At 43.1% G+C, this 26,726-nt stretch overlaps 2 protein-coding genes across 2 annotated transcripts; one reads left to right on the top strand and one right to left on the bottom strand.

The window, feature by feature from the left end:
- smim22 (small integral membrane protein 22) lies at positions 1–6,138 on the bottom strand (the record flags this gene model as incomplete). Its single annotated transcript, XM_079565280.1, has 4 exons — positions 6,043–6,138; positions 4,034–4,193; positions 614–681; positions 1–48 (listed from the first exon to the last, which is right to left on the bottom strand). Exons 2-4 carry the CDS (start codon positions 4,161–4,163, stop codon positions 1–3), a joined length of 246 nt encoding a protein of 81 aa, XP_079421406.1. The 5' UTR covers positions 4,164–4,193; positions 6,043–6,138.
- Positions 6,139–8,876: 2,738 nt separating this feature from the next.
- On the top strand, positions 8,877–22,898 carry LOC306969661 (actin-related protein 2/3 complex subunit 1A). The gene is made up of 10 exons (XM_079565354.1): positions 8,877–8,971; positions 10,985–11,070; positions 11,847–11,951; positions 13,169–13,391; positions 13,724–13,831; positions 15,414–15,620; positions 16,929–17,004; positions 20,329–20,519; positions 21,149–21,239; positions 22,806–22,898. Exons 2-10 carry the CDS (start codon positions 11,007–11,009, stop codon positions 22,806–22,808), a joined length of 1,068 nt encoding a protein of 355 aa, XP_079421480.1. The 5' UTR covers positions 8,877–8,971; positions 10,985–11,006; the 3' UTR covers positions 22,809–22,898.
- Positions 22,899–26,726: the final 3,828 nt, after the last annotated feature.

Below are 26,726 nucleotides of genomic sequence, written 5' to 3'. Positions count from 1 at the left end.
TCAGGGCTCCAGCGCCATGTTCTCGATGCCCATCTTCTTTCCACGAGGCTGAGGATTACACCATCACACAGAGTATCTCCACAGAGTATTTATCCTCATCTAAATGATCTACATTTTCACTTCTTCGGCAGCTTTTTTATTTGTATTGTAGATTAGGATTTCATGTTTACTGCTGCATTATTTTATACAAATACATTTTGTACATGCAGGAGCGTGGCCACCTCCTTCTTTTGAAAATTAAATGAAAAAAATCTGAAAATGAACCTTTATTCTCAGTAGCCTGTCACTCAACACTGGAGATTTGATTTTACACAGTTTTGAGAAGAATATCCTCCTCCATTATCAATGCACTGATTCAGGGTTTGGTCCACTCTCACATTATAAACATGTCCAGCAACACTGACACTGAACACATATTTTTGGCCAATTGTAATTAAAACTGCAATATGATTGTAATTCATTGTGCAGTCCTAATAAAAAAACATGTGTCATAGTTCTCATTTGGGCCAGGTTTTCTTGGTTTAAGAAACTTCTAATCATCCTGCATGTCAGTCTGTGCTTCACATTAGTTCAGAATCGAAATAGCTGGTATTGTTTGGTGTTAAGTGTTTACCTTGTCGTCACAGCAACAGCAGCAGCAGCATCGCATCAGCACCAGGATGAAGAGCAGCAGGATCATCCCTGAATCGCAGTACACAGGTGGAGTATGTTCATTATACAAAAGAGGTCAAATCAAATATATCATTATAATGAAAGAGGCCCTTTTAAAAGACTATATTACTCAAACAAGTGACTGGAAGTAAGCATTAAGTAAGTCTGCATTATAAACCAAAACTCCAATAAAGACCTTAACCCCCGCCTTAACCAAGCACATTTTCTCCAGCTTTATCCAAATCCAAAAATCCTTCTCGACTGGAGCTTACAGCCTATAGGCCAGTGTAACGCCTCATTTGAAAGCTAAGGCCTACAAAACACATCGAAGCTTCTTCCTTTTTTTTTGCTTTCACGTTTTAATCATGTCTTTGTCACGTTTTGCCGTTTTGTTTTCTCTGTGTAATATAGCTGTGATCGAGCCATAAAAATGTGACTAAAATATGTCAAATAAGCAACTGTAGTCTCCAGTCGAGAAACTTTTAGATTTGGGGAAAGCCGAACTGGAGAAAATGTGCTTGGTTAAGGCGCGGGTTAAGAGGTCAATGCAACTCTTTCTCCCAGTAAAATGTTGTTGTTGACCTTTGTTAAAACCAGGAAAGTGCCGTCGAGAACAGGAATCTCATTTTCAACTAGGGCTGCTCTATTATTGAAAAAATAATCATCATGATTACTTTAGTCAAAATTGAAATCCCGATTATTCAAATGATTGTTTGTTGCCTTTAAAAACTATATTTATTTTATTTACTTATTAATCATAAAACTATGCTGTATATTTTCTGTTTTCTGAACTGTCACAAAAATACAGATGATTTCAAGTTTGCCTCAATGGAGGAGAGGTCTCTATTTCACACCTGCCCCCTGCTGGCCAGCCCTCACACCTGCACAAGTAACCTGAGCAGCGCGGCCTGATGACATCATCGCACAGCGCTGTTTGTTTTTATGTCAGGCAAAAGCATGAGGCAAAGGTACGTGAAAATAATCCCAGCGGCCTGAAATAATGCAAGTCTGCTTTGCTTTGTGATGGACAAGCGGGAGGGCATCCTTAATACTGTTTGTTTTCTATAATAAGGCAAAAGGATGAACATCCTCATCATCAAGTCCTGGAGGGAAACCTATTGTACATGTTTTCAGTACAATAACCATCTAGAATGGTTAAATTTGCAGTAAAATGTACAATCTCTGTTGATGTGTGCCAACTCGGCCCCCGCGCTGCACTTTGGACACCCCTGAGCTAAAGTAAACTAAGTTAACATGGATGTTTCAGATAACGTGAAATAATAATGCATAAATATCAGATGCAGTGATGAGCAGATGATGCCCACGGACTGTGAAATTCAGAATGGACTCATTGTGGCCGACTTCTTCCTGTAACCGAAAATAGCAGCTGGCTCAGGAAGTTCCTGGTCCTTATGGACTTTCTATTGAAACTTTTTTGCCGCTCTGTAAGTCATTATTGAGCACAGGCTTGTTATTCTGATATCCTTGTGTTTGTCTTTACATGCTCAACATCGTCCTAATTTGAACCTTTTTAATGTACTTTTTATTTTTATTTTATCTTTATTTATACAGGGAAGAGAGTACAAGACTCTCTTTTTCATGAGCGCCCTGTTTCATTGCAAAGAACAACAATACAGTATTTACAATAAAATGTTATACATTTTCTTTATACAAATCTCGTACTAAGCATTTTAGATGTGACAGAGCCACTAAAGAGTTCAATTGTAAAAGTCTTTGTAGTTTGTTCCATTTGTGGGCAGCATAATAAGAAAAGCCTCTTTTTTCTGTGTCACTCTTTATGAGTCCATTTTTCAGAACTAAACAGTCATGTGACCTAGTGTTCCTTCTAAATAAATAAGATAGAGGTCTGCTCTCTCCGGTTTGTCAGGGAAGACCAGCCAACTTTGTCCCACAGCAGACAGTGAAGAGTTCTGTATTTGTCTCCAGTTATAAATGGAGCAGCAGAATGATAGAAGCATCGAGAGGTTTAAGAACGGAAGGTGAAGTGTGCATATAAACTGTGTCGCCACAATCAAGAACTGATAAAAACGTGAACAATTTATTTTATAATTCTATAATTCAATGGAACACCGGATTTGTTTCTGTAGTAAAATGATCATTTAGATTTAAGGCTGTGGCATAGTTTTGAAACATCCAGCCAGAAACCGAAGTACTTATAAGAGGAAACTCGTTCTATAGCTGTGCCATCAAATGTCTGGATATGTGAGGGTTAAGTGAGAGTTTAAGTTTTATGAATGAATTTTGAATTTCATCAAAATCTTCCTGAAGAAACCGAGCAGCTTGGCCAGCAGAGGGAGCACTGGTGTACAAAATTGCATCATCTGCATATAAGTGAATAGAGCTATGTTTGATATTGCATCCAATAGAATTTATGAAAATTGTGAACAACAATGGACCCAACATAGAGCCCTGGGGGACTCCTTTATCTGTGATTAAAAACTCAGATTTAAAGCCATCAGCTACAACTGCTTGTGTTCTGTTTGAAAGATAGTTTGAGAACCAATTATAGGCTTTTTTTTAATCAAATCCAATGTGTTGTAGTTGCTTTAACAGTATTTGATGATTTACAGAATCAAAAGCCTTTGTTTAGTCAATGAAAAGGGCCAAACACTCTTGTCTACGATCAAGTGCTGTATTGATGTCATTTAAAACTTTCGTTGTGGCAGTGCTATGTCCTTGTCTAAAGCCAGACTGACATGGTTAAAGGACAGAATGTTTAATTAAAAAGGATTTTATTTGATTACTTACAAGTTTTTCTAAAATTTTAGCAAGACATGGTAGTTTTGATATTGGTCGATAATTGTTTAAGATATTTGTAGGACCATCTTTATGTAGAGGCAGAACATGGGCTGCTTTCCATGAGTCTGGGATGGATTCAGATTCAATTGATACATTCCAAATGTGTGTTAAGGGTTGAGTTAGAAGCGGTGCAGCCAATAATAACATCAGCCCCTGTGGACTTTTTAGGGTCTAGTGTGGACAGCATATGAAACACTTCTGTGTATGCTATAGGCTTTAATGAAAAAACATTTTTACTATTTCTTCAAAGGTGTGTGACACTTCTCCCTAATGTTGGTATAGCTCAGCACAATGTTTTGATTCAGTGTATGGTACTAAACATCGACATCTGGTGGTTTGACAGATGCATTACAAATATAAAGTATGAAAGCAACTCTGGCTGAGCTCATTTATTGTTAAATGACAGCAAGAGAAAGACTGAACTGCACTCAGGATGATGAGAGTAGAAACTAATGAATGTGCGCCTCCAATAAAAACTGCTTAATGAGGACGAGTATCACAATTGCAATACTTGGTTATTAGCTCCAAAGTCGTGGAGCCCTGGTGTCCTCCATAGACTCACCGATGAAGATGAAGAAGACGGCGAAGGAGGCGGTGTCCCAGTCCGACTGGAAGAAGTCTTTGGACTTGAACCTGCTGACCACATCGTTGAATTGCTCCTGCACCTGCTCCTCGAGACTGCTCTTCTCCATGGTCTGCTGTCTGACTCCAACCAGGCCAGTCTGGGACGGACACAAAGAACATGGACGAACACTTCCACAAACACCCGAGACATTGTTATACACATATTTGATGGGAAACCACCATTGTAACATGTTTGATAGCTCTAAGCAAATGTCTGCATAATGACAACCCCCTTTAAATTATATACACAACAAAGAAATAGTCAAAATGTACACAGGAATTATTATTTCACTAAAGCAACTTTCCTCCACGGATCTATGTGGGAACTCCCTCAAAGGCCGCTCTCTCAAAGACAGCATTTTGTCTTTTCGCTCACATTTTACACTCGCACTTGCAAATTAACTCAACATTTTTTCACTGAAGGCTTTGTTGCTTTATTTTAGATCAGGGATGCCCAAACTTTTTTCATGGGGGGCGCATACTTCGACTAGCAGAGGTGCCCCATACCTTTATTTATGATGAAAACCTTCATGCCAGCTCTGTCTCACAACAAAATGTCAGTTGTTAGGTTAGAATTGTGTAGAAGTATTACATTTCAAATAAAAAAGGATCATCTCTATTGATGTGTACCAATACAGCAAGAAGGCTGAGGGCCACCAAAAATTGGTTTGGCCCCCAGGGATTGGCAATCAGCTGTTTGGAACTGAGCCTATTTAAATCTAATTAAAATGGAACATGAAATGGAATGGTTGAAACAAATCAAAATAGCAGCTCTGTAGTGGTGGGCGAAGTTCCAAACAGCTGATTTGCGAACCAAAAGGACTGAGAATGGTCTATACCAGGGGTGCCAAAGTGGGGCCCGCGGGCCAAATTTGGTCCACCGAAACAATTCTGTTGGTTCTGTAATACTAATTCTCCCATTCATTCTCAATGGTAAATATGGATGCAGTGCAGTTTTTGGCCACCAGCGTCAAACTGGGGGCAAAGTTCGCAAAGTGAAGGAAACACTGTTGTGGTGTCTTGGTGTTTATCACAGAGCATTGTAATATTAACTTTCCCAGTTTTCCAACTTTTATTGCAAAGGTCGTTGACATCAACAAAGGTACATGTTAAAAATTGACTTATAAAAGAATTTATACTGAACTGACACTTTCAAAATGATCTAATGTGGCATTTTCTTTGAGTTAACAAATGAATGAGGTAAAGTCAAATCAAATGCAAATGTATAGGCTACTGAATAAAATAAAGTAAGTATTAATGCAGTCATATGTGTTTCACGCTTGACATTGCCGTGTTTGGCCTGCGACCAACAGGGGTTTGGCCCTTTCTGTAATAAAAAAAATACTTTTAAAAAAAGATATTCAAAATCCCCTCATCAATCCATATTGTATCTAATATTAGACCAACAAAATAAACCAATGAACTTGAGCCTGGATCTTGTTTGATATTGATTTGATATTTTACACAAAACATCGGCCTTTATTTCTACATATTATGGTCAGCTAACGGTTGTTTTTGTATTGACCTCGCCTTAAACAAAAGAGGCACTCACTGTATGCAACAGAAAAAACAACTATTCCTAACCATGTCAGAGATCAATGATGCTCTGGTCTTTTTTTTGGGTCGTGTCACGTGACGGAGCTTTTACCTGGACCAGCAGGTGAGAAATCAACATTCAAGACAAAGACTTTAACGTCAGAAAAGTAAGCTATTCTTTAACGTTTTATCCGTCCGTCGGTGATACCAATCGTCAGAATAATAAAATAGCTTTTTTTTTATTTTTTCTTTGACTTTATACGAACGTTAACAGTGAAGCGGGTATTTCCTGTTAGCGAACGACGCGCACGCCATCGGGCTGAACACGTCGCGCTATTGACACAAATATAATCAGATCACCGACCGAAAGTACGCAGGTGTTCAATGTGCCGTACCTGTGCTTACCTGTACCTGTACCGTGCGTCTCCTGCGTCTCCTCTGCCTTGTTTCCGGGTTTACGGTGGATTATTCCAGTACGCGCTCACCTGAGCCATTTCCTTATTACTGGAGTGTAAAAACCTACCAGAGTGGTAGCTATAATAAACCTCAAGCTAAGAGACGTTGCCATAGTAATGTAATGTCCCGCTCTGGCGGCCATGTTGCAATGGTCCATGCTAGTCATAGCCTATATTAGCTACAGAGACTCTGCTTCTTATATTCCTATTATATTTTTACCAAGTGGCCTTTGTGTGCATTACTGTGCAGGACAGCTGTCATATCAGTAGAAAACAATGACTACGACAGGTGGAAAGTAACTGGAGCTCAGTCCTATTCAACACAACTGCCTCTAAAATGCTGCTGTCACTCTAAAACACGGGTAGGCAACATCAGGCCCGGGGGCCAAATCCGGCCCTCCGGTGCAGAACCTCTGGCCCTCAAGATGATTTTCAGAAACACTATTACACAAATCACAGAGTACTTTTAACATTAGTGGGGCTAAATGGGAGAAAAATAGATGGAAATAGGGTCAATACACCCAATGAGGTCATAACACTGGCATTTGAAAGAAGTGCACTGGAAAAAGAATTATCGTTTTAAGGAAGAAATGACATAAATCTACTTGAATCAAGAGATTAAATCTAAGGTTTGAGTAGATTTGGTCTGGTCTTGGATGAGATAAAACCTCTAGTAGTAGTTGTTCTCTTAATTCAGATAATTTTGTGTCATTTCAAGTGAAAAACAATTATTTGTCTGATTCCAAGTGGGTTTTATTCTTGTTCCATCGGCGCTATAGCATTTGTATCTTGGATTAGTTCAAACCGACTCAAATTCAACATAGAAGAACTTTAATTCAAGCATTTATCTCATGATGGTATTTTTTCCAGTGTTGTGCTTTACCTGGGGCTAATAATCAGTGGCTTCGGCCCTCGGTCTATTTACAATAAAGAAAGTCGGCCTCCGCCAAGAAAACTTGCCTACCCCTTCCAGTCCGAAGTGCCGTCATGCACGAGCTTAATATAAAAACTGCAGTTACGTGTAAGACCTGAGGTGGCAGTAGTGAGTATAAAAAAAGACCAACTTGCATCTAGTCCCATTAAGAATAGTGTGTTTCAAACAATGGCCGCTGGCTGCTCTGCTTTATGCCCACGACACTAGAGGCCGCCATTGCTCCGCCATTGCTGTAGTACCTCCATATCGCTGCTAGTCCCCCATTGAAAAGCATTGGAGTTTAGACACCTTAAAAGCAACTTTAACGCCTGGTTTAATTTTTTTCAACACTAGGCTCGATATTCCTCCTGAGATAACGCTGGGTTAGTCTAGTCTCGCCAACCAGACTCCGCTTCTTTACAGAAGAGGGTCTGGCAACACTCCATTGCGCGCTTTCAAAGTGACACAGCGATATGGAGCCGACCGACCAATCAGAGCAGCTCCCTGAACGGGCGTCACGTTGTTGCGCCTTTGTTTTGTAGTTTTTCAACACAAGCAACCATTTCACGTATGCTTGTATTCTTAAGTTTTTCTGACATAAACGACAGAAGTCATTTACTGAACTCCGTGTGGCAGGAGCGCCATTGTTAATGTCCCAATGATACAACTTTCTTATGGCTGTTTCTGTCGTCACATCCGCTATGTTCTCATTGGCTGCTCTGCGCTTCGGTTGTCCCACATTAGTCCCGCCTCAAGCAGTAGCTTTCCTACGACAGGGTCGCCAGACTAGTCTCCTGTTTATTAATTAATAAACATCGGAGATTAGTCTGGATGCCAGGCTAGGGTTAGTCACAATTTAAGAAACCAGGCTGGTTTTCGTAAGAAGACTTTTAGAAATCTCCTACTTAATGAGGGTCGGACTGTTAGTATTGGAGCAGCGCGAGCTACACGTCACACAAGGGCCGAGTCTACGGTGAAGATCCCGCCCATATGCCCTTTTTAGGAACATGCTTTGTCAGAGCTGGGGAGGGGGAGTCTGTAAATCCGCCATGACTTCCCCCTCGACCGTGGTCATTATGGTAAACGGGGAGGAGTGAGCAGAAGCTGTCCATTTATATATACAGTCTATGGTTTCAAACTAACCCTAACCTTACTAAGCCCTAACCTTAAGGACAGTGGAGTTTACAAAAGGTGTCTTTCAGGTGTTGGTACGAATCTGACCAATCTGGAAGTCAATACGCAAATGAGGCCTTTGTCACCCTGGGAAACATTTTTTCATACACTCATTTGCATAAAAAATCTCTGAAGGTCTGTTCATTCGTTAATGATTTCTAACGAGGCTTTGACCTAGCTGTGGTCCATGGTTGACAACAGCTGAAAACGCCTGGATTGTTCATAATTTGCTATGTTTTGGGGCTAATGCTAACGGCTATAAGAAAAATGCATTGAGCAGGCTAACGGACTTAGCTTAACTATATTTTTGTATCATTTTACTCTGTAGAAACGGTTACATATATAGGTCGTAGCTTTCAAATGAGGCGTCACGCTGGCCTGTAGGCTGTAAGCTCCAGTCGAGAAGCTTTTAGATTTGAACTGAAGATACTGTGCTCGGTTAAGGTGTGTGTGTGTGGGGGGGGGGGTTTAGAGGTTACAGTGGCGATGGAAACTCCAAAGTTGGGTTGTGACCGGTACAAATCCTTATGAGCCACTTTCACACTCTTTAGCCCCTCCCTCTGGGTTACTCCCCGCCGTTATAGCCCCTCCCTCTGGCCTCTGGGTTACTCCCTGCTGTTATAGCCCCTCCCTCTGGCCTCTGGGTTACTCCCCGCTGTTATAGCCCCTCCCTCTGGGTTACTCCCCGCTGTTACAGCCCCTCCCTCTGATCTACTCCCCGGTGCACGCTCAGGTCCTCCTCCAGACTCGTGTAGACTGCCCAGAGTCCACGAATCCTCCGCCTGCCGCTCACGTTCAGGTAAAGCCACACTCTGCCCTCTGTCCTCCTGCTCCTTCCTGTCTGTCTCCACTGACAGGGACTGGGGGGGGGGGGGGGGGGGGGGGGTCTCTCTGCACTTTCCTAATGCTTCAGTCACAGTTGCAGTGAACCTGGGCTCTACTTCCGCCTCATTATCTGCTCGTCCACGCCTCACACATTCCACTGGAGGAATGTTTGCTTTATTCTTACCTTTACGCTCACAAGTTCCTGATCGACTTGTGAGTGTTTGAATATGCGGCGTAGAGATGCTAGTACAGAAATAATGTGTGGAATTCAAATGTGTCGTCTTTACGAGGCACAAAGTTTGCATTACTCATGAATTTCGTCCTTCTCAGCGACTGGTTCTCAGGTACAAACAGTGGCTCTGATTGTAGAGCGGATTGTGTCCTGGCTGGTTGTTCCTTAGAAAAGACACTTCACCTGCCCTGAGTGGATGGTGATCAGAGCAAGGTGTCTGCAGCCACCCCGCCCAAAAATATGTGAAAATCTGACCAAAATCTGTGTTTTTTACAAGTTGACAGAGCCCATGTGCTCCTGCGATGATGAGAAACTGCTCCTTGGAGAGCCCTGGATTTGAGATTTTGTCATTCCAATTAGTCAACAAGAAATAAGCTGGAAAAAACTTCAAAAAAGTTGCACAATTCCATTGTTTGACTGTGGACCTGCAGCAGAGTTTCAAAAATATATTACTTATACAGAATACAACAATACATACAATATAAGTCACTTGAGTTACAAGATCATTTAAATTACTTATATTGATGTATGAACAAAAAAAATGCCAAACTCCCCCCCAAATAAAATGCAGCACCAAATCAGTTGTTGTACTCTGGTGTGAGATCTGTAGTTACATATAGTTAATGTCGTCAAAAAAAAAAAACACGAAAGAAAATGAAATCTTTGACTGCACTTTAGCTCAGTGGCATTATTTTACCAAAAGTAACTCAAAGTAGTTTAACAGTGTTCATTATTGTAACAGTAATATATATAGTAACATATTCCATTTTAAAGCTGCAGCTACTAATGTATTGGTTTGTTTGGTCGGGACAGTGCATGTTAATGAACACACCGGATTGTAGCCTAATTTCCATCCGTCGCCCCCCCATGCTCTCAAACACACTCTCATTCATCCTGGTCTATTGTACATGTTTTTAGTGGTAGGGGAAACTGGAGTACCCAGAGGAAACCTACGGAGACCCGGGGGGAACATGCAAACTCCACACAGAAAGGCCCCGTCCTGGTGGGAATCCAACCCGAGCCTTCTAGCTGTGAAGCGAGAGTGCTAACCACTGTACCACCACACTGCCCGTGTAGAATATTGTAATATATAGAATATATTACAATTTTAAAGTAACTTGCCCAACGCTGGTGGTCAGACTGACCAAGGGCACAGATTGGCAGCCTCGATTCTGTCAGTCTACCCCAGGGCAGCTGTGGCTACAATAGTAACTCACACTAACAGTTCAAAGTGTAATCACACTTTCACTGTAGGGCTGGTTACCATGACACAATATCGAAAAAAAAACTTTATGTACTTTAGGCTCCTCATCTTTTTTCTGAATTCTTGCCACAATTTCTCCCAATTCTTCCTCAAATTCTTCCCCATTTTTCACACATTTCTCGACATTGGAGATGAACCCTATACAGTACATTTGCAGATCTTCCACACATTATTGTTCTGTTTTCTGGCTCAAGACAACAAATATTTGTGTATAGGTATCGGACAAAGTATCGTTCAGGTATCGGTATCGACACAGATGTAGCGGTCCCCGGCCCTGCTTCACTGTGTCATCAAACCACACTTTGTAATTCTGTTGGGAATGTTCTTAAGTGTTTTATAAATGATCTGGAAACATTTATCCAGCATGTTCAGCACTCAAATTGCCTTCACTGCAAAGCATGTTTTAGAACAAGCAAGCTCTTTGTAGACTTCCTATACGTACCACACACAATGTTTGTATGTGTGGTTGAGTCTGCGCTCTGCCTCTGCAGCACATTCCGGACCCGCCAGGACATGTCCCTGTACAGCTTCGGCCTGGAGCCGCTCTCCTGCCACGCCTGGAACAAGGACCGCACACGTAAGGCCTCGGAGCTCGGCCCGCGCCGGCTTACGGAAGTCACCGTCAACATTTCAACTCTGAACCCTCGCCTTAACCCAGCACATTTTCTCCAGTTTGGCTTTACCCAAATCTAAAAGCTTCTTGAAAAAAATGCTGAAAATAGTGACAAATTACGAGAACCAAACGAGGATGAAAATGCAACCAAAAAAAGTTACTTAAAAGCGACAAAAGCATGACTAAAAAGTGATGAAAATGCAACTAAAAAGTGGCTAAACACTGACAAAAAGCAACAAAAAAAACCTACAAAAACACTTCAAAGCTGTGACACAAATGAGGAGTTACTCTGGCCTATGGGCTGTGAGCTCCAGTCAAGAAGCTTTTAGATTCTGATCCATCCATCCATCCATCCATGCATCCATCCATCCATGCATCAATCCATCCATGCATCAATCCATCCATGCATGCAGGTGGTGGGTCCACGAAGGACGGCCTCAGGATTCAAACCGGGCCTGTTGGTCTCTCATAAGGGGCTTCTGAACCGCTCTTTGTCTGACCCGTCACCTCGGACTTGTTTGCCATGGACCCTACCAGGGGCACGAAGCTCCCGACAACAGAGCTCCAGGATCATTCGGGTGCTCAAACCCCTCCACCACGTTAAGGTGGTGGTTCCAGGATGGGTCTGGTAAAGCTGAACTGGAGAAAATACGCTCGGTTAAGGCGGACAGAGGTGAATCAGCTGTAACCAATGAGAGATGTGTGACGACTAAAGTGTTTCTTTTATTTTCATTTGACAGAAATTGCGCTGAGTCCTAACAACAATGATGTGATGATCTACGAGAAGAAAGGCAAGGAATGGGTGAAGATCCACGAGCTGACGGAGCACAGCGGGCGCATCACCGGTACCAACTGCACTGGACCATCCCTGTAGAGTAGAGCAGAGATGGCCAGCCTTTTTAGTCCCGCTTACCCCTAGAGTCCTTTATTTCTACTCAAAGTAAACTCTAAGGTGCAGCCAAGCATTTAGAAAATGATATCTATGAATAAACTCTGATTTATTGGTGTTTAGTTGTGTGTTTAATACAGCAAAAACACTCGACACTAAAAAGAAACTTTCTTTTAACACATTGAGTGCCAAAAAATGGAAAAACTCGTTTTGGCTGCTTTTTTTTTTTTTTTATTGCGAAACTAGGCACTAATACACCTTATGTGTGGTTTTGGTGGTTCTGTGATTGCGATTCTTTTCTTTAGTCCGAGGGGGCGTGGTGTTACGTAGCAAACAGCTGTAAACCCGACACTTCTCTCTCGCTCTCTGGAGTGCGTTTGACAATTCCCATGAAAAGATTGAAACAGTTGAAATTACAACATTTCTCTGAGTTTTTAAATGGTTACAATCGGTCCAAGGACGACTGAGAAACATCCTGTTAAAGTCTTCATTCTGAGAACAAGGCTGTTTAAATGCACACACCATAAAAAGAGATCGATAACACGCGGTCTACCCTCCAGAGAGGGTAGAGGAGGAAAAAGTTGGAGAGAGGAGGGGAGAGGAGTTAATGACAAAGGAGAGTGTTTCATAAAACACTAATTATCTCAGAATCTAGAAAAAAATCAGTGATTTTGATCAAAATTAGAGAGGCTTTTTGGCAAGGGCTGGAGAGTAGCTCCCAAATAGGGCTGGGTACTGTTAAACAATACCATAAGAGTTTAGGCACTACTGGTATTGAAAGATTAAAAGTATCGAAAACAGGAACCGAAAAAAATATTACATCTTTAGAGAAGTGGCTTCAGCTCAAACAGATTCAACACATTTCTGTTTTCTGGTTCTAGATGACAAATATTTTAGTATACTCTAGGTATCGAAGAGAGTATCGTTCAAGTTTTGTACTTTGTAAACAAAGTATTGCTCAAGTACCGGAAGCAGGAAAATAAATGTAACGTGTTCAGCCCTTGTTCCAAGCTACCGGTCAGAGATCCCTGCCTTAGGGGAGCAGTGTTAACCATGCTAACCACCATACTCCCTGACATTTAAAAAGTCAATGTTTTTGTTTCTAAATTATGTAGTATGATGTTTTTTCGTATAAATTGAGTTTGTGACCCCCCCGCACCCCGCCCTCTGCAGGTATCGACTGGGCCCCGGAGACCAATCGCATCGTGACGTGCGCCTCGGACCGAAACGCCTACGTGTGGACTCTCCGTGACGGGCAGTGGAAGCCCACGCTGGTGCTGGTCCGCATCAACCGCGCCGCCACCTGTGTCAAGTGGTCCCCTCAGGAGAACAAGTTCGCCCTGGGCTCCGGGGCCCGCCTCATCTCCATCTGCTACTTCGAGAAGGAGAATGACTGGTGAGCGCTTTACAGTCCCGGATTATCGTTATCTTCGACGTGACTGATCTGAGACCTCTGTGCTTCTGTGCGGTTTTGTCCTGATTTTTTTCCTTTGGGTCCTTCGGTCTCTCCAAGCTCCCCACTCTGATTTTTTTGGAATCCTTATGTTTGGTATTTTGTGTTTGGGTCACTTATGCCACATTCATTTTGCACCAAGGGTTTGAGAGTATTACAATTTAAATTCTTTGCATGTCTCTCTGTATTAGGGGATGTATTATCTAACGTTTTATATTTTAGCTCCATTTTAGCCCTGTCTCAGCCTGATTTATTTTCTCTCGTGTGTTGTGCAGGTGGCTGAGTAAACACATAAAGAAGGCCATCCGCTCCACCGTTCTGAGTCTGGACTGGCATCCCAACAACATCCTGCTGGCAGCGGGCTCGGCCGACCTTCACTGCAGGTCCGTTCTAGTCCAAGGAGACTATTGTACATGGTCTTTAGTGCTATTAGAAACTGGACCAGGTGTGTGAGAACAACTCCACGCAGACTCACTGTGCCGTGAGACCCTGTGCTGATCATGGAAAGATTTTCTGAATGAGCAATAACCCAAAAGTGGGAAAGGGAATGTTGTTTGTAAAGTGCTTTTCATGTGTCACAGGTCAGACCAAAGAGCTTCACTCAAGGGAAGGGTTTTTATCCATTCACTCCTCACTCTGTGGTGGTGCAGCCTTGGGGTAGACTAACAGAAGTGCGTCTGCTTAGGGCCCCACAGAGCCTAAGCAGAAGTCCACAAAGGGGCCCTACAGTACCTACAGTGCGCTTCCCAAGGCTAATCGATGAAGAGTGATCGCATTAATGGTCCAAAACAGTTCCACTGTGCAGTCGTGCAGGGCAGAAGTGGAACATCTGTACCTCAATAAAGGCCCTGGCCCACTGTGAGAACCTGAGCTAAGCACCTGAACCTTAACCACTAACCATTCGTCACTGTCAGACTGGGGTTTAAAATGGTAAATGTTCACATTCTCTCACCTCTGGTCCCTGACCCACAGTTTGGGAACCACTGATTTGAAACTGAAGCCTGTACCTTGTTTAACTTACCAGTGAGAATTAGCCAGACGCTAATTTGGTTTAGACCATGCACATTCATAGAACTGCAGTTAATGAAAGTAACTTGTACTTATGAGAGCCGTGTGGATTCAACTGCCCATAAAGACAAATACAACGGCTTTGCTCTTCTATTCACCAAACGACTGTCCTGATAACAGTGCCCTCTGAAGAGAGTTTAAATATAGCCGATACGTTTAAGCACTGCAGAGACTGCCCAGGAGACAGGAGACAGGAGACAGGAGACAGACGACAGGAGACAGGAGACAGGGGACAGGGGACAGGAGACAGGGGACAGGAGACAGGAGACAGGGGACAGGGGACAGGGGACAGGGGACAGGAGACAGGAGACAGGAGACAGGAGACAGGAGACAGGAGACAGGAGACAGGAGACTGGAGACAGGGGACAGGGGACAGGAGACAGGAGACAGGAGACAGGGGACAGGGGACAGGAGACAGGAGACAGACATGCGAGACAGTGGGGACGACAGGGGGTAAGAGGAGTGTGAGGGAGCGCTGTGTCGCACTGATTAACAAGTGAAACAATATGGTCATTTGACTGAGACACAGGCTTGCGGCTGCCGATAGGAAAAACCTCTGTCTGACAAACACTAACCAACCACTCACTCTCACACTCAGAGCCCAGGTCTTCAAGCCGAACCCGCTAAGTTTTGGTTTGAGAACCTCTGGTTTAGGTCAAAACAAATAATAATAACTATTTTGTAACTCAACATTGATGCTCATTTGGCTACTGTTGCCATGCTGTGACATCATCTTAATAGCCTCTATACCAGGGATGGCAAAGGTGCCGCCCCTTGTGTGTTATTCCGGCCCCCAAGGCAGTTCTCGATTGTTGATATGACACAGCAGAGTGTGATGGAGCATAAAAACAGTGAAGTTGTTGTGGATTCATTCATTCATTCTCTTTGTGTTTCTAGGATATTTTCCACTTACATTAAGGACATTGAGGACAAGCCAGGCCCTACGGCCTGGGGGGCCAAGATGCCTTTTGGGGAGGTGCTGCTGGAGCATAAGGACTGTGGAGGCTGGGTGCATGGAGTGTCCTTCAGCCCCAGTGGAGACCAGCTGGTGTGGGTGTCCCACAACAGCAGCATTTCTGTGGCCGACGGCGCCAAGAGCAAGGAGTGAGTCCTCCCGCCTCGACAACAGTCTACAGCGCTCATGTTCTACAGTGATGTCATGATTTCAGAAAGATACAGACAACCCATATATGGTCATGCGGCCAGAGGAGGGAAACAAAAAAGGCGAAAAAACTAAACTTTTTCCCATTACTTTAACAAAGACTGAATATATATCTTTCTACTGAAAAAAGATACAGAAACACAGAGAGTGGTTCAACACTTAAATATTTAAAGGTGCACTCTGCAACTTTTCATGTAAAAAGTAAAGATGATATTTGTGCATATTTGACCTTTCAGTGACCCAGTGGCTGTATGTGGTTAGCCTGGCGTCTGTAGGCTCCCCTGATGCTGCCGGAGGAGCTCAGGGCTGCAGAGAACGTTCATGTTTTTAAGAGCAGCTCAAGACCCACCTTTTTAGCTTAGCTTTTAACTGACTAATCTATTTATTTAAAGGGGCTGGAAGCAAGTTCGCCATTTTATACTCACTACTGCCACCTCAGGCCATATGTGTAACTGCACCTTCTATATTAAGCTCGTGCATGACGGCAATTCGGGCCGAAGTGACACATTTTTGAGTGACCGTACAGGATTTTAGAGGAAGTTGTGGTGAACAGGTCTGAGCTCATTCTACACATTAGGACATGGCTGGAACATGTAGGGGGAGGAAAATACTTAATTTTAACATTTTTAAACTCCTTATAGTCCCTTTAATCCTAATATAAAATATATATATGGGAGGTGGTGCCAGGCGTATTGTTTTAAATGTTGTATTCTGTAAAGCACTTTGTGATACCTTTCGGTATGAAAAGCGCTTTATAAATAAAGTTTGATTGATTGATTGATTCAGGACCAGGTTTATTACAGGTTTTGTAGGGTTTCTGGTAGGTTTTCGGAATGGAAATGTAACCATGGATACAAACTCAATCAGCCATGAAAACCTAAAAACAATTGATCCTGGAGTGTCCTACAGGCCAGCGGGATGCTAAGCAAAGGCGCTATGCTAACCACCCAAGCATCCGCTGGGTCACTGAAAGGTCAAATACTTTCATAATATCAACTTTTATATAAAAGTTGCATACAATGCTAATCAGGAGACTAGCGTTAGCTTCATGCTACATATGCTGATGTTTACAACACCTGCTGTTTTTCACTTCGGCTGAACAATCTGCTGTTGACTTTATGTGTGTGATGAATATATTTATTCTTACTTCTTGTCAGATTTACATGCAATTTTAGTCAACTAAAACTAGATGAAACTTGAAGAGAATCATTTGACTAAATGACATTTTCTTCAAAAAACTGCTTGTGCAGGGTCACCACACTGACCACGGAGCGGCTGCCGCTGCAGAGCGTGCTGTACGTCAGCCCCACGGAGATCGTCGCCGCGGTAAGTGCAGCTTCACCCCTGAAGTCACTAAATCAGGGGAAAGCAACGTCAGACCCAGGGGCCTGATCCGGCCCAGCACAGAAGCTCTGGTCCAGGCAGAAGCAAGTCAAATGCAATGCTTTTTAATGCCATTTTAATGCCCAAATACTATGTTTGAACTGCACAAAACGTGAAACTATGAAGAAAAGAAAGTGCGGTCAATATCAGCCAAAACTGCAGCTGAACATGTTTTAGGCCATACTGTGATATTTTCCATATTTCCCCAGAAATGTAGATGTAATGCCGGTTTGAATCCACTTTAGTGCTTTTAATGACACTGAAGACCTTGATTTTAAGGAGGAACATATTGGTAGTTTGTATTCAGGCCTTCCTCCTCCTGGTGGAGAGAATGTGCGACTGCAGGCTGTGTCTTGTGCAAACATGCAGGTGAGCAGTCAATGCAGCCACTGTGGAACTCGGTCACTACATTCTTTCTCCGGCCCGACCCTGACGTCCCAGCAGAGGCAGGACCTGACTCTGTACAAGAGCTGCAAGCACACTTTTTTACATTCACTTCCAACAGCCACAAATGATCAGACGTGGGCAGCAATGACAAGTAACGAGTGATGTTTGCTAGCTGTATTTACTTGTGCTGTCACGTACATACATTTGATTACAGATGATTTTATTGGTGCTTTAAATATGTCCCACACTCTTCCAAAGGCTTTATTTTACATGAACCTGTTGCTGTAGGATCGATTTTGTTTCCGTTTTTTGGGGTTTTCTGGATGGAATGTATATGTAACCATGGCGACAGATCCATCAGCGGCGAAAACCTAAAAAAAAAAAAAACTAAAATAAACATTGATCTTGAAACATCCTACAGGCCTCAGGGGTGGAAGTAAGGGCACCGAGCTAACCACCCGTACAGCCAGTGGGTCAAATATGCACTAGTATTAACTGCTTTTTGTTTTTTTGCGTAACCCGGGGTTACGCGGTGGCAGGTGGGGAGTTTGACTGGGGCGGTGCACCTGTTAAACAGTTGAAGTTGGGTCGAGGGCCAAAATTCAGCCCCCACGGCGGCTCGCGGGCAGACGGACCATTTACCACGTGGCTATAGTGTGCTGTTTATTTCCTGATCTCTTATTATGTCAGTGCCCTCTGCTGGACGCATGTGGAATTCTGTCCTTTTTTAAATTTAAGCTGCCCCCTAGTGGCTGGAGTGAGCGACCTGGTTATTTCTTTAAAGATCCATAACTCCGCACAGGAATGGGCTAGAAACGTTTTTTTGTTTTTGTTTTTTTTGACATGCTCGGGAATTCATGCTCCTCAGAGGGCCATTAAATAATCTGGGCCTTGACCCTGACACATGTGGTTTAGACCGTTGTGAGACAGGTTAGTTTTACCCAATGGCTGCTCTGCTTTGTGACGACGACACTAGAGGCTGCCATAGCTGTAGTACCTCCATATCGCCGCTTGTCTCCCTTTGGAAAGCATTGCACATTGGAAAGCATTGCACTTTAGACACATTAAAAACAACCTTAAAGCCTGGTTTCTAATATTCTTAAACTTTAGCTCTATATTCCTCCTGTGATAACGCTGGGTTAGTTACAGTTAAAGAAACCAGGCTGGTTTTCATAAGAAAAACTGTAGAAATCCTTTATACTAATGAGGGCCGGACTGTTAGCATTGGAGCTGCGCGGCTACGACCGAACTGCACGTCACGCAAGGGCGGAGTCTACAGTGAAGATCCCGCCCCTTTTTAGGAACATGCTTCGTCAGAGCTGGGGAGGAGGAGTCTGTAAATCCGCCGTGATTTCCCCCTCGAACGTAGTTATTTGTCAAACGGGGAGGAGTGAGCACTGACGGTCTATTAATATAATATTTCTATGGTTTTACCCTACTGATGATGTGTTGTTGCAATAGTAATCCTGTTTGATACACATCCCAGCCCTAGTTTGTATAGCAGCCGAGAAAAAATCCGAGAAAACTAGTCTGCATGTCCATGAAATTAATCAAAGACTATATACTGTAAGTAGATGCCCATGCCTGAGTTTACAATATACTAAAGGAGGACGAAACTAATTTTGGTCAGGTATAGTGGCTTTAGCAGAGCACCCTCTAAACAAGAAGGAACAATCTCACACAGTCCTGATGACCAGCCTCTACACCCGCATGTCTGCAGTGGGTGATCAACACAAAGCATTCGGACGAGGATCTGATGTATTTAAAGCTAACCCTGTATTGCAGCCTGTGGTCAAAGCAAAGCCACATCTCCATGGAGACGGTGACGCGCCGCTCCCGGCAAATAACAATCATAAAAGGTTAGGAGTCTGGTCTGAGGAGAGGCTCATTGTAAAAAGATCAATGTCTCCAAGAAATGAATGTTTGTATTTTCACTGTTTGGAACATGGTAGACTTGTTATTTTGACTTTGCTAGAGCCATGTTTGGATGTCAACCTGTGCTAACAGCCACTGATGCTAAAATGCAACAACAAACACTTCCTTGACACAGCTTTGACTCATCCCGGACGCGTGCGTTGTTTTGTTTGCTTGACTGATCTGTGTCTCCAGGATATTGTTGCATCGTAGATGAAACCCTAAACGGCCATCACCACCTGACCCGCTCAGAGCAGTTCTGAGCTGCTAACACGAGCTGTTAAACTGTGCTATGACATCCTGGCCTGCCCAGACTCTCTTGTCTTTTCCTTACATCGACATTATTTCACATTTTTGAATATTAAATACCAACGTGAGGAAACCAAAAGAATGTCTTCCGGCCTCAGGTATAAGGATGTGTCCACTTTCACTGAGTCAAAGATCTTTTATCAAAAATGGCAATTGTGGCGGCCATCTTGTGACTGGCCTATCTAACCCAGGGCAATGTAATCAAATGTTCTGATCTATTTTGAGTTATTTCATGACTCTTTGATCATTGTGACCGACTCCACTTTTATATGAGGCTCAGACTTTAGCTCCATTTGTCCATGGATTCTCCTCAAACTCTTCAAATCATTCAGTTCTGTCTATATCAAATATAACATTTGTTTCCTACTTTAAAACTGTATTTCGGATCTTTTTAATACAGCATGACCAGTATTTATTGAGACAGTGATACAGTGAATGCCTCTGAGATATCAGACTGAAGTAATAAACCAATCACAAACAATGTCAGTCTCACATTCTGCCGTTGGATCAATGAAAATGTTGTTCCTGGTTTTGCATTGGTGGCATAGGGGTTAGTCAAGTTTGATCTGGAGTTTCTCAAAGATCTTTGGTTCGGGTCGTCTCTGTAATCCGACTGAAATGACCTCCTGTGTCCTTCCCTTCCCCGTCCCGCCTTAGGGTCACGACTGCTGCCCGTACAAATTCTCCTACCAAGGCCCGGGGACTCTGGCCTTTGAGAAGAAGCTGGACGTGCCCAAGCAAACCAAGCAGAGCACCATGTCGGCCATGCAGCACTTCAAGAACCTGGACAAGAAGGCCACGGAGGAGGACAGCAGTGAGCTGGGCACGCTGCACCAGAACAGCATCACGTACGACACACACACACACCTACACACATGCACACACACACACACACATGCACACACACACACACACACACACACAAGAAGGCCACGGAGGAGGACAGCAGTGAGCTGGGCACGCTGCACCAGAACAGCATCACGTACGACACACACACACACCTACACACATGCACACACACACACACACATGCACACACACACACACACACACACACAAGAAGGCCACGGAGGAGGACAGCAGTGAGCTGGGCACGCTGCACCAGAACAGCATCACGTACGACACACACACACACCTACACACATGCACACACACACACACACATGCACACACACACACACACACACACACAAGAAGGCCACGGAGGAGGACAGCAGTGAGCTGGGCACGCTGCACCAGAACAGCATCACGTACGACACACACACACACGTACGACACATGCACACACACATGCGCACACACACGCACACACACACGCGCACGCTGCACCAGAACAGCATCACGTACGACACACACACACACGCACACACATGCACACACACACACACACACACACACGCACACACACACACACGCACTTACCTGAGGCTCAACATGCGTGTTATCTGAAGCGTGTGCCTCTCTTGTGTGGATGCAGTCAGCTGTGCGTCATCTCAAAGGCGGGGGAGAACGTGAGCTCCTACAGCAGTGTGGGCCTGGACGGAGCCATGGTGATCTGGGACCTGCCGGTGAGACTCACCCCTGTCCACACCCACACTTCAGACCTAGCACCTTAAGGAGACACATTTTCTATACTACCATATTTTGGAATAGACTCTCAACATATTTTCTTGTAGATTTTATTGCACCCTGCACTAATAAAAGAAAATGTAGTTTTCATGTTTTTATTTTCTGAAAAATATATATTAAAAATACATTTAGTTTCATCTTTAGTTTTTTCTCTGATAACTTGCTCACTCTGGTGAGTTAAACTTCCCTGTCAGTATCGAATGAGAACATGATACGGCTTTTATGGCCCACATCAACTTCAACGTACAATTGTCCAATGACAAATAAAACACTTACTTATGTTGAAGCCCATGTTAGAGTAGTGCACAATACATGCGTTTCCACTGACGTCACACATAGGGAAGGCTGCCATTTTGAAGACTGAAGTGGAATTATGCTGTAATACAACATGTAACATTAGCTTGCCATTAGGCAAGGCAGCCAGCTGTCTGGGGCTCCCAACAGGCAAGGGCCCCCGTGAACTGACCCATTTTTTAATAAACTTGCATCAAACGCTTGATATACAGTCTTCCTAAGATTTTGGGGCTGCAATTACACCATGTCTCCACCAATGCGCCATGGCGCTGTTCATCCCCTTCCTGCTGCTGCTTTAGTGACTCATGGTTTCGTATAATGATATAATAACTTATAATGAGCAGTGGAACCAGTTTATTGTAATACTCTTCATGACCTAAAGAACCTCCGATGGCCTGGGGTATGAAACTGTTTTTCAGTCGACTGGACCTGGCCCGTGGATTCCGCAGTCTCCTCCCTGAAGGCATGACCTTGAAGAGACAGTGTGATGGGTGTGTTCTGACGGCGACAGTCACCGCTCAGCTCTGACCTCTGGCACATGTTGTATCTGAGGTGTTTGGAGTGTGATTCAGGGCTTTCTCTTGGAGACGTTTGTTCGACCTGCAGCTCAGCAGCTGGAGCTAATGTCCACTAATGTACCTGGCTCTGTTTATAGCCTGTCCGTCCATGGGAGTGGATCTCTCCCTCTGTGGCTCTCCCTGAGGTTTCTTTATTTTCTCCCATTCCTCGTCATGTCAGAGAGTCTAGGTCTACCTGCTGCTGACGCTCATTTGGACATGATGCTTGTCTGGATACCTCATGTGCCTGAACTCTACATTGTCGTGTTTCATTGCTTTTATGTGTGGTGCAGTCAGGTGCGGTCAGTAACTGACTAACGAAGGATCATTAGCTCTGCTCATCTGCATGAGCTGCTGTTTTGGAATGTAGCATCTTGACTTCAGTCAGTGGAGATAGTTTGATATGGCAGACATCTCCAAGATGGCAGCCATGACAATAAAAGTGACACTGTGTATGATGTGTTTTTAAGGCCGTCCACAGGGGCACGTTCACAAACACGTCCTGGTTCCACTACATTTAGCCACAACACTAAGCAAACTGTGGGTTTATTACAGGATAACTGTTGTTGTATTTCACCTGTACTCCAGCTCAACACACATTTCAACACCTGTACTCCTTTAATCTGGACTGTCTGTGTGTTTGTGTTTCGACAGTGAGCCCCTCCCTCTGGCTCTGCTTCAGATGACTCCACCCAACATCACCATAACAACCAACTAAAGGAGTAAATAAAACTTTTTTACACAAACAGGCTCCTGACTCCACTTTATTTACAATATTCATTCTTCATTCTTACTGATTATTATAATGTCAAACAATTTACTTTCAGAGTGAGTAGCATGATTATCAAAACCTTGTTTTTATTTTATTTTACATACAGTTGTGCTCAAAAGTCGACATACCAGGATTTTTTAATTCTTCAAAGAATATGAAAGATAACACAAAAGGTTTTTTCACTCATAGTCAGTGGTTGTGTGAAGCCACTGATTTCTTTCTCTCTTTTTTTTTACTGCTTTATTACAAGGGTTCACATTTAAAGTACAAAGGCACAAGAACATGATATAAAAGAGACTTTTTTTACTGCAAAGACACCCTTCAAACCTGCAGCACATGAGCTTCATAACATCACTTTCTCTATAATATACAAACTTACAGTTAGTGCAGCGTTTCACCAACATGAAGAATGAAATAAGTCCCTTACCTCAAGTGGAGGAGTTCAAGTATCTCGGGGTCTTGTTCTCAGTGAGGGACGGATGGAGCGTGAGATTGACAGACGGATCGGTGCGGCGTCAGCAGTGATGCGGTCGCTGTATCGGTCTGTCGTGGTGAAGAGGGAGCTGAGTCGGGGCAAAGCTCTCGATTTACCGATCGATCTACGTTCCCGCCCTCACCTATGGTCATGAGATTTGGGTCATGACCGAAAGGACAAGATCGCGAATACAAGCGGCCGCAATGAGTTTCCTTCGTAGGGTGGCTGGGCGCACCCTCCGAGATCGGGTGAGGAGCTCAGTTATCCGGGAGGAGCTCGGAGTAGAGTCGCTGCTCCTTCACGTCGAAAGGAGCAGCTGAGGAGGCTCGGGCATCTGTTCCGGATGCCTCCTGGCCGCCTCCCGCGGGAGGTGTTCCAGGCATGTCCTCGTGGAAGGCCCAGGACACGCTGGTGGGACTATGTCTCCGAGCTGGCCTGGTGTCGCCTCGGGGTCCCCCCAGAACAGCTGGAGGAGGTGTGTGTGGATCGGGAAGTCTGGGCATCTCTGCTGAGACTGCTGCCCCCGCGACCCGGCCCCGGATAAAGCGGAAGAAAATGGATGGATGGATGGACATTATGGTGATTACAGTGATTAACTTTTTGATTGAGTTATTCTTGTAGCAGGGGGCGCTGACGAGCCCTCTGTGCTGAAAAGGTGTTTTAAAGAGAAAAATGAGTGTACATTTTACATACATCACTCCATGTGTAACTTTTCAGTTAAAATATAATATATAAATATACTTTATATGAATTCTACGTAGGAATGACTTTTTTCATTATGATTTAAAAAGAGCAAACTGTTTTTCACCACAAATGGCCTCACACAAAATCACCAACTATCAATGAAAAATACACTTTTTGAAGAATATTGTTTGAAGAACCGTCTAAACGTATAAAATTCTGCCAGGGTGTGTAAACCTCTGAGCACAACTGTAGTTAAGAACAAGTAAATACCAAGGCTCTTTAACCTCTGACCCCAAACTTGAACCAAGCACATTTTCTCCAGTTCAGCTTTACCCAAATCTACAAAACTCCTCTAATCATTTTCCTCGTGTTGTTGCCACATAGTCGCCACTTTTCTTGACTTTAATTATTGCGTTTTCATCTAATCTTTTCCACATTTTCAGCGCTTTTTGCCACTTTTCGGTTGCGCTTTTTGGGCTCTGTTTCCATCACTTTTTCGTCATTTTTTTTACTGCTCTTTTATTGCATTTCGTTGCCATTTTGACACTTTTTTCTAGAGGTTGGGTAAAGCCAAAGTGAAGAAAATGTGCTCGGTTCAGGTGGGGGTTAAGAGGTTAAAACATGTTTACTTGGCCTTTCTCCTGTTTGCAAGAAATGTTACAATACCAAATAAATCAGAAAAGACGAGGAAATGTAATACAGTACATCCCGCCAAGACCAATAACTATTCAGGCAACAATATAAACAAACAGTAGTTGGACATAAAACTGCTGGATATTTGATATGGAACAGCGGAACAGAGAAGATCACACTTTAAAGACACAGTTCTCACAGCGTCATCGGGCTTTGTTTTCAGGGATTACACGGGAAGGTCAGAGAAGGCAAGGGAAACGTTCTTGAAATTTGTGGGCAACAGTGACACTTGCACTGCTCCAAAATAAACAAGACTCTGCCTGTACACTTTTGTCTGCTTCCTGTAAATCATTTATCATAGAATAGGAACCAATAAACGTATTCATTTTCATATATCGTGAAGCATCTGTAACAGTCAGTTTTCTATGCACTTAAATACTATAGACTTTCCTGTTGTTTTGTCGATACGTCTCTATTTTATACAGTAAATTGAATCAGAGTGAGATCGTTCTTTAATGTTGCACAATTGCACAAACTCCAACATCCAATTCATTACATACGACACAGACCATGTGCAGATTACTTTCAGCCTAATACCAGAGGTGGGTAGTACTTACTTACATTTACTCATGCAGTAAGTAAGTAGTAAGTAACTTTTGGAAATAATTGTACTTTTGCATGTATTTTTTCAAACAGTACTTTTTCCTTATACTAGAGTAAAATTAGATTTAATCTGCACTCTTAACTGGTGCCACTGTCAAATCTTCATTTTGATCCATAAATAGATGTATTTTTGAGTTTTGTGACTTCATTCTTCATAATGATTCCTGTTTACATGTTTTTAAGGTATTTTGTTGAAAATGTTTTAAATGCTCACATTATTTCATCTTTTGTTTTTTCATAATTTATGTCATTACTGAAACATTAATCAAACTTTTGGACCTGTGAAGAGTTTGCATGTTCATCCTGTGTCTGCGTGTCGCCCATGCACTGCTCCTTACGGGTCGTCCCATCAAAGGATAGGTCAAATGCAAAAAACAATTTCCCAATGGGTACAATAAAGTGTACCTTAACCTGAAATATTTAGGCCACTACTTTACTTTTACACTTTACTTTGCTTAGATTATTTTAAAGTAACATAACGTTAAGAGTAACGTTATGTTACTTTAAAATAATTGAACTCAAGTAGAAGTAGAAAGAAGTAGAAAGAGTAAATATGTTGGCTACTCTATCCACCTTTCCTTAATACTATCATTATTATGTAGTTTATTCATATAATTATTATCCCAAAGTCCAGCTCGTCGCGGCCCCTTGTCAATCCCACAGGGCCCCCCAACATTATGAATTCACTTATTTGTAAGCGTTTTTCCTCATGAATTCCCCCACACTTTTGCATAACTATTCACACACAAAAGAGATCATTGGCTAAATATTTCTTCTAATTAAACAAATATACATAATTTGAAACTCATTTTTAGGTGAATGCTGTGTGGTCAACCTTTGGAGGCCCCCCTGCAGGGCCTCTGAGACCTCCCAGAGATCCCCAGACCCCACTTTGGGAATGGCTGGGCTAAAGCGAGCCTTATATTTGTACAGGGCAGGCTCATAGCTATTTCCAGATATTCCGGTGTTACGCCGAAAACTGCATGACCGACAACGGCATAGTGTATTGAGCTACAAGCTAGTCGTAAACATTTAAAAACGATCTCTTCTGGTTAAAATGAGCTGTAATAGTCAGTCTTACTTAAACAAATAGATAGATAAAACATAGAGTTGTTAAAGGACAGCCTTAGAAACCTTCCTGTCTGGTATTAAATAGTGTTTTCATCTGTGCGCGGTAAGAGGAGGTGCATTTTTCGACGGTCATGCAGTTTTCGGCGTAACCCCAGGACGTCACAAAAGCAGCAAAGAGTCCCGCCCTGTCCTAACGCACTACTGGTGACGGTCCAATCACAGCCCAGCAAATCGAAGCATCACGTCCCTCTCAGCCAATCAGAGGCGGCGGGGCTGA

Source organism: Gobius niger, assembly GCF_951799975.1.
Source record: "Gobius niger genome assembly, chromosome: 10".
Classification (NCBI taxonomy): Eukaryota; Metazoa; Chordata; class Actinopteri; order Gobiiformes; family Gobiidae; genus Gobius; species Gobius niger.
This window is presented reverse-complemented; position numbering and strand designations above follow the sequence as displayed.